Here is a 13552-nt window from a genome sequence, read left to right on the forward strand (position 1 = left end):
TTAATTATATTTGAATCCCATAGATAGCCATATCTAAACTCTCCGGCAGTGCCTAACTATACAAAAGTTTGATGGCAATCTGTCACCGAGCTGAAAACACGGACAAACCCACACAAAACAAGTACTGAGAACAAGCATCAAATCTCCATCCTCCAACCACCTTCAAATGTTGCGAGCGAGCGCTAGGAGAGAGAGCAGGCGGGACTGATAACGTCCCCCTCTTAAGTACAGACAGTGCGTGTGCATTTTAATGTGGATGTGCATCTCAAAAAGGACACAGCGGAGAAAAAACACATCACCGGGGAGGAACGCGAGGCTTCAAATGAGCGAGAATGTCAGGAGAGAGTTGGAGCTCTGAGTTTGTGTTTATCGCCGTCTCAAGACGGACTGAAGAACTTGGACTGAAGGGAGAGAGAGGGAGCGAGAGAGAAGTGACCTGACTGCCAATGACGCCAAACCTCTATTTAAAGCGTCACCAGCAGCGCAGGCCCGACACTGACACATTTACCTCTTGGCCTCATCTCTTATCTGCAGACAAAGAACACTGAAAACATGTTTATTGTTTGCCGAAGTTGCAAAGATCAGATGGGGTGCTGTAAAAGCAGAGTTGAAGGATGGGAGGGAAGTTTCTAGACTTTTGGGACGGTGTTTAGTTGATGATGCGTGCTTATTATTGGCATGGTGAACAGCAGGTGATGACAGCTCTGTCTGCTGCACTCACACATCAACACAATGATCACTCAGAGGGAAACTGCAGGCTTATTAGTCAGTGCAAACGTGTGTCTCTTTGTTGTTTCAAAGATAAGAAGGTCATCTTAAAACCTAGAAAAGAAAATTGCGAGCACAACCCCATAAGGAAAACGTACGAAATAAGAAAATAACAGGGGGGAAAGGGGGAGGCAGAGAGTGACTCAACTGGTGGTCCAGCAGCTGCATCCCACCAGTGAACTCAGAGATGTGGCTGCCTCACTGTATGACATCTCTGTGCGTTTATAAACTTGTATATCTGTGTTACTGCTTTTAAAAGTGTGCGCGTGTATGTGTGTGTGTTCACTGAGCAAAAGGGAAACTTACCAGGATCCCGGCAAACTGCTTCTCTTCCATCCTTCAGGACCTTGTCGGCAAAGATCCCCTGCCTCTCTGCTGCCGTCTCTGCCTCTGCTGCCTCTCCTTCTCTCTCTCTCTCTCTCTCTCTGGGATGGGCTCGTCTGCCTCTCGCTATCAGAGTTTGAAGTTTTCTGAGGTGGCGTTCGCTCGAGTGTCCCGGTCCCCCTCGTGCCTCTTTTGCGAGTGCAGCTGGAGTGGCGTCGCTGCTTTGTGTTAATTCTGCCCTAATCCAGAAACTTTTCTATGCTGTGAAAAGAACATGTGACAGGCAGAGAGGGGTGGAGGGAGGAGAGGAGTGGGGAAGGGGGAGGCAAGGCAACACTTTTTAGTTACTTGTCCCATTGGCCACGTTCAAAACAATTCCTCGGTCTTTGTACACGACCTGCTTCGAGGTAGAAAATAAAAATACAAAATCAACTGTTTGCACTCTGAGAGTTCAATAAACTAAGAGGTGGAAATAAAACGTCTAAGGAATCTCTAAGAAAGGATGCAGAGAAAGAATTTAGAAAACATGTAGTAACAGATTTGCATTTTGTGGCAAAGCAGCTGCCATAACAAAGTACCCTTTTGTGTAAAGAGATTAACTGTTAGGGGAACGTTTAGACTGCCTACTGACTACTGCTGTATGAAAGCCAAACTGGAAAAGAATACTCAAAAACAGCCTGGATTTAGAAGAAAGTGGCTGAAAATAGTTCTGATTGAGTGAAATGTATCTGAAAAGGTTATGTTGGCAAGTTACTTCAAAAGTTCATATTTGATGAGTACTTTTTGTCCCATCCCAGTCAATATCTTGCCTGTGATAAATCTGAACGTCAATAAGTAATGTGATAATATTGTAATAATGCACACATTCTTTTTTTAAACATATTTACATTTCTGCAATGACATTTAATTAAAAATGACCAGTGGAGACTGTCATTGAATGCCTGTCACAATTTCCTGTGACATCATCACATTGCTTGTTTGGTTCAACCAATAGTCCATATTCCATTTACAGTGAACAGCACATCCTCACACTGGAATGTCAAAAATGACTTTAACGATTAATTGATTAGCAAAATAGTTGCCGATTAATTTTCTGTTGATCGCCTAAGTGATTAATCAATCAATTGTTTCAGATTTAGTAAAAACTCTTTAAATCGTTTGATTACGTAACTTCTTTGGCGCTGATTTACTGCAAAATGCCAAAAGACTGCTGATTCAGCAGTGTGCTTAACAAGAGGGGCTCAGGAGGTGAAGCAGCTTGGAAACGCAGGATTCCAGCATGTGTAATGGGTGCTGCACTTCTGAAAATTCAAAGCATTTCCCTCAATACAGAGAGAGACTGCAGATGGAACACACAACGCTGTCCTGACCCCACACCGATCAGCGAGGGGGACAAGAAGTGGGTTCAGAGTAGACTGTGCTTACAAAGCCTTCATTTTCAACAAAATTCCAATACATATGGCCAGAGTAACCAGAGTCCTGGGGTAAAAATAAGCTACTGGGCCCCTGTTGACGACCTGTTCCTCACCCTCTCTGTGCAATGTGTGCAGTTCTTCATCGCTGGCCCCAGAATTACTGTGTGGTACTTTGATTACACATATTATTGTAGTGGGAATATGCAACATAGAAACACAAAACTGAAATAATGATGCTCTTCAAACTAGATTTTTGACACAGGGCCTCAAGGTAACGCAATAAAGCAAAACACACTTTAAGATCCTTATCATGTCAGTTGATGTGGTGCTTTAGTGCTGTATATTTCCAAACACTATATCAATTAAATTAGCACAATCCAGTTAACACACAGTAAGACCGGAGCTTTCCAGGAGAGTTGGCCACTTTGCCCAATTGGTAATCCAGCCTTGGCACTACCTCATACATAGAACTCCCATTTCGTTGCACCTCCCCTTCCTCCCTTGGGCCATATGCGGTGCACAGGGTGGGAAAAAACCCCATCAAAGCATTGCAAGGTGAGGAAAGCACCAACTTCTTGTTGTACACATGTGAGTTTCTGTATGGCTATGGGCAAGAATCATGTGATATTTTTTTATCATATGTCATATGACATCTTCGCACTGCTTGTTTTGTCCAGCCAACAGTCCAAAGATATTCATTTTACAGTGATATAAAACAGAGAAAAGCAGCAAATCCTCCCATTTGAGAAGCTGGAACCAAAGACTGTTTGGTGTTTTTGCTAGAAAAAATGACTAATTAACGAATTAACTGATTAATCGTTATCAAAATAGTTGCAGATTAATTTTCTGTTGATCGACTAACTGATTAATCAATGAATTGTTTCAGATTTAGTAAAGCCTTTTTTAATCACCTGATTACACAACTTCTTTGGTGCTGATTTACTTCAGTTCTTAGCAAACTTCACAAATATATTAAGAAAGTTTCAAAAGACAGAGGTCTCCATCAGCTGAAGTATGCATCTTGCAGTAAATTCTGTAAGCTGTCATGTGGAGACTGGAGTGTGAGTCAAATACTGTAACTCTGCAGCAGTCTCCCTTCTGACTCTATCACTCACTCAATGAATAAAAACCATAGACAGTGTTCTAAAAGCATCCCAGCGAAAAGGAGAGAAAAAGTGGCCAAATATAGCTACCATTCAGTGTTACAAACATGTAAAAACACACATGCACACACTCTGCCTCTCACAAGTACAGGAGCCTACAGGGATTCAGAAATACCCCGGGACATCCATCATACACAGCACACTGCACATTGATGAAAAAATGACAAGAAACAAAACTTGGGTTAAAAACTGACCCTTACCGTCCAGGTTATGATGTCTGAAGAAAAAAGAAAAAAACGGGAAACACCAACTTCTTCATCAGAAAAGGGAACCAGCTCAGCAGTGAGAAACTAACTGGTGTGATGACTGAAGTCTATGATCAAGTCACAGTGCTCTGGCTACATCCCACTGGTTGACTCTACTAATGTATGTACACAAGAGTTGAGCCAAGCCTATTGGGCCATCCCAGGAGGAGTGGCAGTAAGAGGTTACATTAAACTCACCCTGAGACCTGACCTGTCTGTAGGCTCGGTACCTCCAATGATCTCTGCTTTTGGGGTCTCTTGTTTGCTTTAGTCTATCTGTGGCTTGCTAATCAATATTTCACCATCAATTAATTGTTTCAGTCGTTGTATCGACAGGTTTTTCTGATTCATTGTTTAATCGAGAATAAAATTGTTATTTGCAGCCCTATTTGCAACTAAATCATTAACAACCTTAGCTAATGGCAGAATGCCAAAAGAGAGTCACTGCTGATTCAGCAGTGTGCTTAACAAGAGGGGCTCAGGAGGTGAAGCAGCTTGGAAACGCAGGATTCCAGCATGTGTAATGGGTGCTGCACTTCTGAAAATTCAAAGCATTTCCCTCAATACAGAGAGAGACTGCAGATGGAACACACAACGCTGTCCTGACCCCACACCGATCAGCGACGGGGACAAGAAGTGGGTTCAGAGTAGACTGTGCTTACAAAGCCTTCATTTTCAACAAAATTCCAGCACCTTATCTTGCGCTACCTATGGCCAGAGTAACCAGAGTCCTGGGGTAAAAATAAGCTCCTGGGCCCCTGTTGACAACCTGTTTCTTCCACTCTCTCAACCGGTGAACAACCAAGTGCAATGCATGGCTTCCAGGAGAGACTGAAACGTGCGCTGTTATCCCCGTATTTAAACAATATAACACTTATGATTTCCGACGTGGTCGGACAACACGGAGTACAAACTAGTGTCTGTTCGAGCATAACCTGACCATAAATCTTGTTTCTCTAAGGCCTCTCCTTGCCTTGTCTTGTCTCCACTTTGCTTGCCATGTCTCTAAGGTTAAATGGGGTCAATAAGTGACGGATGACTTATATAGAGGTGAAGGAACTAGTGACTAATATTGTAAATTGTATATTGTAAGTGAAAAAGCCAGTAAGGTCACCCCTCAAGGTGTTTTTCACATGTTCTGCTGAAACAATGGTCCTTTCTCAAGCTTTTACATTAAAAAAAATAAGTTAACCCCAATCACAAAGACTCAGAGCAAAAAAAGCTTTAGTTTAAACATTTTAAGGTCAGCCCTCCTGACCTTGATTATGCATTTTAACTATGGAAATATTAGCCTGCTGTTGGTAAAAAAAAAAAAAAAAAAAAGGAGGATGCCACATTACACATTAACCCACCATGACTATTTCTTTGTTAGGGCCCCATTTTCTGGGGACGGGAGGACCTTTTGAGTCAAAGAACTGCAAGTCACGAGGCACAAAGCTAAAAGATAATTCGTTTAGTTATTTCTTAAATTTGCTACACTGTGAAACAAGAAATGTACTGAGGTGAAGACATACAAGAGGGACTCATTAATTACTTTCCTTTATCTAACATACAGATGTAACGCCTCCTGTATTCACACAATCATACAAGCTGTTCTCGATTTGCACTCTACAGCTACACTGCAGCAGCGTGGGCTCCCTGTCTGAGAGGGAGTACAACACAGTGGGTTCAAGACAAAATAGCATCTGTTATTGCGAGCCGTATTTACAGTGCATCACATTGTTGGGCTTGCAAAGCAGCTGTGTCTATTATCAATAATGTCAATATGCAGCGGTATGATTGGGACTCCACAAGCTCTGTTTTGTCATGATAGACAGCCTCTTGCTCATACTGTGCACACAAAGGTAAATATGACTCAGAAAATGTGACGGTTCTCAAAGCAGCACTAACTATGCTTAGGCCTTTGTTCAGCACCCAGTAAATAGAGCCAGCAAGCTATGCATCACTTTGGACTGCAGAAAAAATAAGAATTCTTACAATAAGGCAATGGCATTGGGAATGAGAAGATATGGGATTTTAATATGAAGTGTACAAATTAGGATTTTATTTTTAATACTGGCATTCAAATGATATTGACTGCTGTGGCAGACGAGTTGGAAAGGGAGGAGAATGCTGCACATAAACACATAATCTATAGCAGTAAATCTACCAGTAAAAAACAACTCTAGCAATGTGGACTCTCTCTAAACCCTCTGCCAAGACAACTGAGTTAGAATCACTGCGCTAAATAGAACAGGGAAACCCTTTTCAAAGGCATATGGTGATGATAATCAATGAATAGTCACTTTTACAACACAAACACACACAAGCAAGCACATACCTGAGCAGGGGACGAACACTCTTATCTATGTTAATGGAATGGAGACCATGGCCCGGCAACAACCCCAGAGACACTAAAAATCAAACACACAATCCCAAATACTTACTACACAACAAACACCCACCACAGTTTGACCTATTACTGTGTCTGGGATAAAACAAGAAAGATTGCTATCAGAGAACGTATTTGGGGAATAATTAGACATCACTCCAATAAGGATTATCAAAACCTCCTGAAAGGTTTATCTCGCTTAGTGACCTGTGCCTTGCCTGCCCTGAGCTGGTCAGTTTGCTTGAATGCGTACACCTGGTGCTAATAAGTTCAAAGCAGTCAGAGCTCTTACACCTGTGATCAACTGGGATAAGAAATGTCTAAATAGTACCATCAGAATAAACAGTGTGCTAGTGCATTATGGCAATGGGAAACTAAAGCATTAACAGAGATAACAACTGATGCCTCTTAGCATTTCTTTAAAGCTGCAATAACCAATATTTTTATATGAACAATGAGTCAAATGGCTACGTGTAATGTGACAGGTGTCACTTGTAGAGACGAACCCACTGATAATTATCAGCCGACTCTGCAGTTCCCCTTTCAGCTCGTGGAGCATTTAGCAGCTAAAGAGCCAGATGTTTTCCTCTGGATTTGGTGGAGACCAAATCAGAGCTGCAAGGGGAATGAATATTGGACTTACAAGCACTAGGTTGACAGAAAGACAACTCCAAATAAATGCTAACATTGTTCTGTAACTGCTCGATGTAAAAGTAGGCAATTGCTTGCTAACACGTTCACTATTACAACTCTATAAGGGGATAATATATCAATGCTGTGTTTACAGCTTGTTCTGCTTCTCCCAAGTGCTAAAACAATCAGTTTTACATATAAATACAGCAGCTCAAATACACTGCCAAGAGAAGATGATGACTCTTTTGAAGTTGAATTCACCTTTCTGGATATGTTGACGATCCTATGGTCGCCATGTTTTCTGTGCGTAACGGTGCACAATTTTATTTGTCATCACAATGATCCATACAACACAGTTAACTATCACCACAGTGCCATATATAAAATGAAATAATTTTAAGTTTAATTCAGTTAGATTTGACTGTTTTACATGCTAAAGTAATTTCTCACAATCCAGGAACCAATTTGTTGCCTCTTTAATCTTCATATTGCAACGTAAACCTGGTAATGAGCCACAAATATATTTGGATTTTTAAAATAACACCTTCTTTTTAAAATGTTATCCGAACAGTCTCTGTCGCATCGTGCTGCTAATCGCAGCCACTCATCTGCCTGTACTGTAATTGTAAATGCAGAGCTGTGGGCGACACTTTTCCGCGACAGACTTGTTAAAAAGAAGATGGTGCATGTATTGTCGCAGCGGTTACCCAGTGTTTTGGACACTGGGGGAGGACTGGCAGGAACGAACGGTGCTGATGGAGTTACTAGCAGATGGAGAAGTTTTAAGTGCTCCACAGTTTTTCGGAATAAAACTTTTATGAGTCTGTGTGATCACGTGTCAGCTGGCTGAGGATTGTAAAATGAAAGTGGAATGAATGAATAAAGGGCTTTGTGTGATTTTAGAGAGGTTTTTATGAGTGTGTTTTCACCAAATAAAGTGACCAAAATGTTATGGAACAAAAGTGCTCTGAGTTGTCTACCTGCTTGGGTAAGCGGGCAGTGGAAAGTGAGAAACGCAGCCACTCTTGGCACCAAGATTGCAGTACATCGCTGGATTGGCATCGCCACACCCTCTCCCACCCTCTGTCACAAATGCAGAGGCAGGACATAGGTAGTGTTGAGTCAGACCAGGCATCACTTCTGCTCAGGTTGTGTACAAAACCCAGCTGATGTTTCATGAGATGTTGATACTGAACTGCTGCACTCCTGAACAAATACCAATCAGCTTAGCCTAACTGTGCTATGGGGCCCCCTAGTGGTCTCAGCATATAGATTCTAGTGTCTGTCTAACCTTTTACATTGGTGGTGCTAGTGCACCCAATAATACATTTTAAGTGTTACCTTTTTTGTCAGTTCCCATACACATTGGTCATGTCTTGTAAACAGGAATAAAGGAGCAGATAAATGTTTTGTTAATGGACTTAAATATAGTAAAAGGTAGCTCTTCTTTGGCTATATTATAAGCAGTGTTAAATTATATTATCATTTCTGACTCCTCACTGCTTCAGTTTGCCACTGCCTGGCGATGAAATGCTGTGTGTGTGTGTGGGGGGGGGGGCACCCGTCACACACACGGACGTGTTTCTTTGAGACATTGTGCTTTTTTAACATTTCAATTCGGAACGTCGATGCTCCGACAACAAAAGCACTGTTCCCAGCCATGCTTTGGCTGCACTCTTTGCAATAAATGCAATGCATAATGTAGGGAAGGGTATTGTTAGCATATAATCAATACTACAACTCTTATCAATACTCCTTATCGGTTCACTTCTTTATCAATACTCTTATAGGTTCTTTTTCATTAATAATTAATTGCTTTAAAATATATATATATAATCATTTTTAAAAAATGTATTCAGAACGGGATTAGAATTGAATATTTTAAATATAACTAAATGTTGTTTCTAGAGCAACAGTGATGTTTACAACAGCAAAGTGACTATATAAACTCAATAATATCTCACTGGAAACAAATCTAAAATGTCAATAAAATAAATCATATTCCTGACATCAAAATACTGAGTGAAGACATCAAGTCAGTATCAGTCCTCCCTCCCCTGCTGCTGCTGTGATTCACTGCCTGCAGGTACAGCTGGTAGAGGGAGGAGGGGCTGCTTTGTCTCAGCCAGCAGCTCAGTTTCCAAGAATTTGCCAACTTTTAAGACATACAGACAGCTTTCGTTTGAGCTTATTTGTAACAATTCGCAATTAGCCGAGCTAGCGCACTGTGCTCGTGTGAAACACAGCAGCAGTGGATGAGAGACTGTAGACAGAGCAGAATTAAATATCGCTTTATACATGTGCACATGTTAATGCTTGTTGAAGAGGTGTATTGATAAAATCTTAGCGTAGTTGACGTCAACTCGAGTAATCTTCGAGTTCACTTCACCGGCTCCACCGCGGCCTCTGCTCTGCTCTGTTTGTTAAATTTTTTTTTATAAATTTGTTTTTTAATCAGACCTGCTAAATTTCAGGCGCACAGCTGAGACCAATGAAAATGTTTAGTCTCACCTGACAGACTTTTGGTCACACCCTGGAGCTCTGTGTCTCTTTCTCTCTTCACTTTTAACAGAGAGCTTTCATGCATAACATAATGGCTCCATCACTGTGCTAAACGTTGAAGATGTGTAATCAAAGCAACTGTCTGTTAAGTACAGAGCTCTCTGACACTACAACTGACTTGGTGGTGTTATTGTGTTGTATTACTGCAGACATGCATACTCTCATATTCTCCTCTTTTGCTCCACAGTGTTTGGACATTCCACAAGTCCAGACATGTCTGGACTAATGCTTCACAAAAATAACAATGAAATATTTCCGAGCCTACTGTGAAAACTATCTGATACAAGCCATGGGAAAAGTCCCATTATAATAAATATTGCAAATATACTGCAGTGCAGCAAATGTGACATATTCCTCATTAATTTGCCTATATTTTAACTTTCTTACATAAAATTGTGCATTTCAGCATCCATAAATAATTTTGACACCACAGGTATTTGAACCTGGCCAGACTAGATTTTTGTTCGTATTCAACGATTCTGCAACACACGAATTATGTCAAAAGCCAATGTTCCAGTTACGGAAGTAATGTGTCCTTTATGTAGTGAGGCAAAAAGTAAGGGTGTGGAGTTAGGGAAGGTGGATGGACATTGCATCCCGCCTGAGACAAACAACTAATGTTGGCCATTATTAACGTGGGTGTGTTTTTGTTAACACTTAAACCTGTATTAACTGATTTTTGAGACTTTGAGGAAGCAAAACAAGCTGTAAACACAACATTGACGCGATATCACCTTACTAAGTTCTAAGTAACAGTCACACATCCAGCGGACACAGATCAACATTTGCGTTCATTTGGAGTTGTGTTTCTGTTCAGTCCAATTTTCACTCTCCTTTTAGCTTTGTTTTGGTCTGCACCAACACTTGAAAAAAAAATACCTGGCTCTTTAGCTGCTAAATGCTCAATGTTCATCAGCTAGTTGCTAACTTGCTGATGAACTTGTCTTTCCTGCAGTTTGGTGCTGGGCAGTTAGTAGTGTACAGCTGCCTGCTGCTGCTGGAAACAAGTTTGAAGGGAGCAGTGAGAGTAAACCAAAACAATAAAGTTATGGCCATAAAACCAAAACAATGCACTGAAAAGCACTAAAACGCTCCATAAAGCTGAGGGAAACAGCAGTTTTCAGTGATAATTCTTTGTAGTTTTGTCACTATGAGCGCCATCTTTGTATAAAAATGTTGATCAGTGCAGCTTTAATCAACCAAGTTCAGTTGGCTATATTCAATTTGCCACAACCTCTATATTTCCCTAACCTTAACCAAATTTTAATAGCCTACCCTTGCAGTCCAAACAGTCCAAACATGCTTTGGCATCATGGAGGATGTATGACCCTGAAGATGCAGGATAAAGGAGACGATGATGGTGCTGAGCTTCCAACTTCTGAATCACCTGATTATATATCTCAAACCTTCACTACCTCCAATTTTAATCTGTTGACAACGGCCTGAGGTGGAAGTGAGGCACTTTACCTTGTCAACAATGTTGAAAGTTCCCTCTACACCTTCACTTCCCCTCCACTGACTCTGCAGAGGAACTTTCTATTAATCATCAAGCTGGCAGCTGATTTCCTCATTGTTGATTACTCAAATTCTGTGAGTACTAATTTCAGCCATCGTTCAAAGGTTCTAAAAAAAAAGGCATCAAAACAGACCATCACAGCCAGGGGCACTGTAGATTCTCTTCCCTCCGTTTTTGTCAGAGACCCCCACGGCTGAGTTTCTTCTATTGTCAGTAGGTGTTGTACCTCACCAGAACTCTGCCGCAGTATGTGCTTTGCTGGTGGGAAGTGCAGTGGGGAGAACTGGTTGGTGACGGATCTGATCGTCATGCGTCTGCTGCTAAACCTCACCTCAAAAACATCTGCTGTTCATCTGAGCGGCTTAAACGTAAAGTGAAGAGAAGCTCAATATTTCTAAAATGACATGGACATGATAAAAGCTGGCAATCAGTGGTGGCTTGTTTTATTCTGACTGTCATTTACAATTTGCTTAGTTAAAGCATTCAGTTCAATTGTTCATGCCTTGTCTACCCAAGAGCATAATCACACAGTGCAATCTTGGCTACATTTTGTAACACGATCATTATAAGAACATTAAACGTTATGATCTGGCAACAAATGCTTACCTCATTAATCTTTCATTTGTGATTGAGCAAACTGCGTTTGTCTAATGAAGGTAGAACCGAGAAGCTAGCATTGTAAAAGGCGACAGTCATGAACCATTAGAATTAGAGTGCTTCTAATGTGTTTCTTGCAGATTTTCAGACATACCAGAGCTTATGTTATTATTAGCATGTAATATCTTTCAAATTACACCCTTACTGTTACAGTGCTTTTGATATGTTTTTGAGACACTCATAGGAAGATTAAGCTGTTGTGATTATCCTATATAAGTCCCTGTCCTGTGCAAAACTGTGTGTTACCTACAGAGCACCGCATAAGGAAAACTCTAAGGCTGGATGAAAGAAAGGCCCTCCTGTTTGCGGATAAGGATATGGTGGGAAGGGGGTGGTGTGTGCGTGTGTTGGGGGCTGGGGTTGCTGCCATGCATGTATGCACGCCTTCTGTTGACATACCCTACTACCATTCAGTTTGGTTATGTTACAGGAATACAAGTGAAACATATAGAACTGCTATTTTCATTATCATTAATAATTATTTATTGAGGTAATCAGTTATATTTTTGACTCTTTCACTGCCCTTGTTTTTTCGGTTTCGGGCCTCCAGAAATCAATACAGTAAAGTCTAAAGATTTTAAATAGAAAAAGAGAAACAAAAACACTGGTATCAGAAACTCAGTGTGGGCCAATAATCTGAGTTTAGGTATTGGAACAGGTATCGGGAGCAAAAAAAAGTGGGATCAATTCATCTCTATTTACGTTTATGTTTATGTTAAAATATCAATATAGGCCGATGTATCCCTATCAGATTCTTTACACTTTCAAATATCGATATCGGAATGATTGTCAATAAAATGTTGTAATTTATCCTATAATAATAATATATATATAATGTCAGGTAGGCTACACTATACAGCTAGTCCCCATAACAACTACTGCATACTATAGTATGTTAGGAATACTACAGAAGAGGATTTGTGGTGAATTGTCTATTGGCAAACTATGCTACTGATATATAATATCTCACCTATGAAAGTCAACTACTCTTTATGACAGGCAGTGTTTGAAGAAGAATATTCCAACACGGAAATACCCCCCCCCCCGGAAATGCCCCCACCCCCGCCCAGCCCACTCTCTTTCCTCCTCAAGCAGAGCCACAACAAGGGGCAGGCCATAACCAGTGCCACGTGTTTCTCCCTGCTGGGATTAAATAACAGCTTTATGACATTTTGCATCACACTATGAAGTACTCTCCTGGGAACGCCTTTATTAGAATCAAGTGTCCACTTCATGGACACAGGTTGACTGTTTTCCTTTTCTTCCTAATAGCTAGATGGCCATTCTGACACACTTACAGCCTCAACATGAGGACACAGTCACATCATAGCATATGGTCTGGTGACCCCCGCTTATCATTCAATTAGAACACAGAAAATTAGTACTGAAACACAGCAAACTCTCTCTCCCTCTCATGAGAAGGCGCTGTCTTACCGTGGAGGTGAGCTCTCCTCTCTTGCCTTGAGCGTACTGTACATATATGAGGGTTTTTTTTCCGCCAATATTGGGTTATTGGAAGTTGCATCACCTTGGTCTTCCGTCCCTCTTCTTTAGTCAAAGCCGGACCAACAAACTCCTCATTAAGCCCCTCCTTTCTCAACTCCAAACTAGGCGGGGGCCAGCAACATGTGGAGGCTCACTGTGTCTGCCGACACACGCAACCTGTCAGAGGCAGTGCGCGCTGAGGGCTGCTGTGTCAATTCGTCTGTCTATGCCTGCTCCCCATTGGGTTATACACTGTGGTGTATTTGCCATTTGAGATGTGCTCAATTACTGCTAAATATATGTGTAAAAGCAAGTATCAGTCCTGAGTAATTCCACATTTTCATTTTCAAATAAAAAGCCTTAAGGTGAATAAAACCCAAACTTGAGACACAGGAATATTATGGGAGTAATTA

The 13552-nt window shown here is 41.1% G+C and overlaps 1 protein-coding gene across 3 annotated transcripts in view; it reads right to left on the reverse strand.

Annotated features, from left to right (window-relative positions):
- Nucleotides 1-13243, reverse strand: part of slc6a9 (solute carrier family 6 member 9) — a 79247-nt gene extending 66004 nt beyond the window's left edge. Inside the window, exons 1-3 of one of the 3 annotated variants that reach the window (XM_044219423.1) lie at nucleotides 13089-13214; nucleotides 6236-6308; nucleotides 1075-1353 (exon numbers count right to left, since the gene is read on the reverse strand). In XM_044219423.1, the coding sequence (XP_044075358.1) occupies nucleotides 1075-1104 (30 nt within the window). In that variant the 5' untranslated portion in view covers nucleotides 1105-1353; nucleotides 6236-6308; nucleotides 13089-13214. Of the gene's footprint in view, nucleotides 1-1074; nucleotides 1354-3870; nucleotides 4003-6235; nucleotides 6309-13088 lie in introns of those variants that run through there. The other 2 variants (XM_044219420.1, XM_044219421.1) reach the window with 2 other exon arrangements.
- Nucleotides 13244-13552: the final 309 nt, after the last annotated feature.

This window comes from Siniperca chuatsi, linkage group LG13, assembly GCF_020085105.1.
Source record: "Siniperca chuatsi isolate FFG_IHB_CAS linkage group LG13, ASM2008510v1, whole genome shotgun sequence".
In the NCBI taxonomy this organism is placed as follows: Eukaryota; Metazoa; Chordata; class Actinopteri; order Centrarchiformes; family Sinipercidae; genus Siniperca; species Siniperca chuatsi.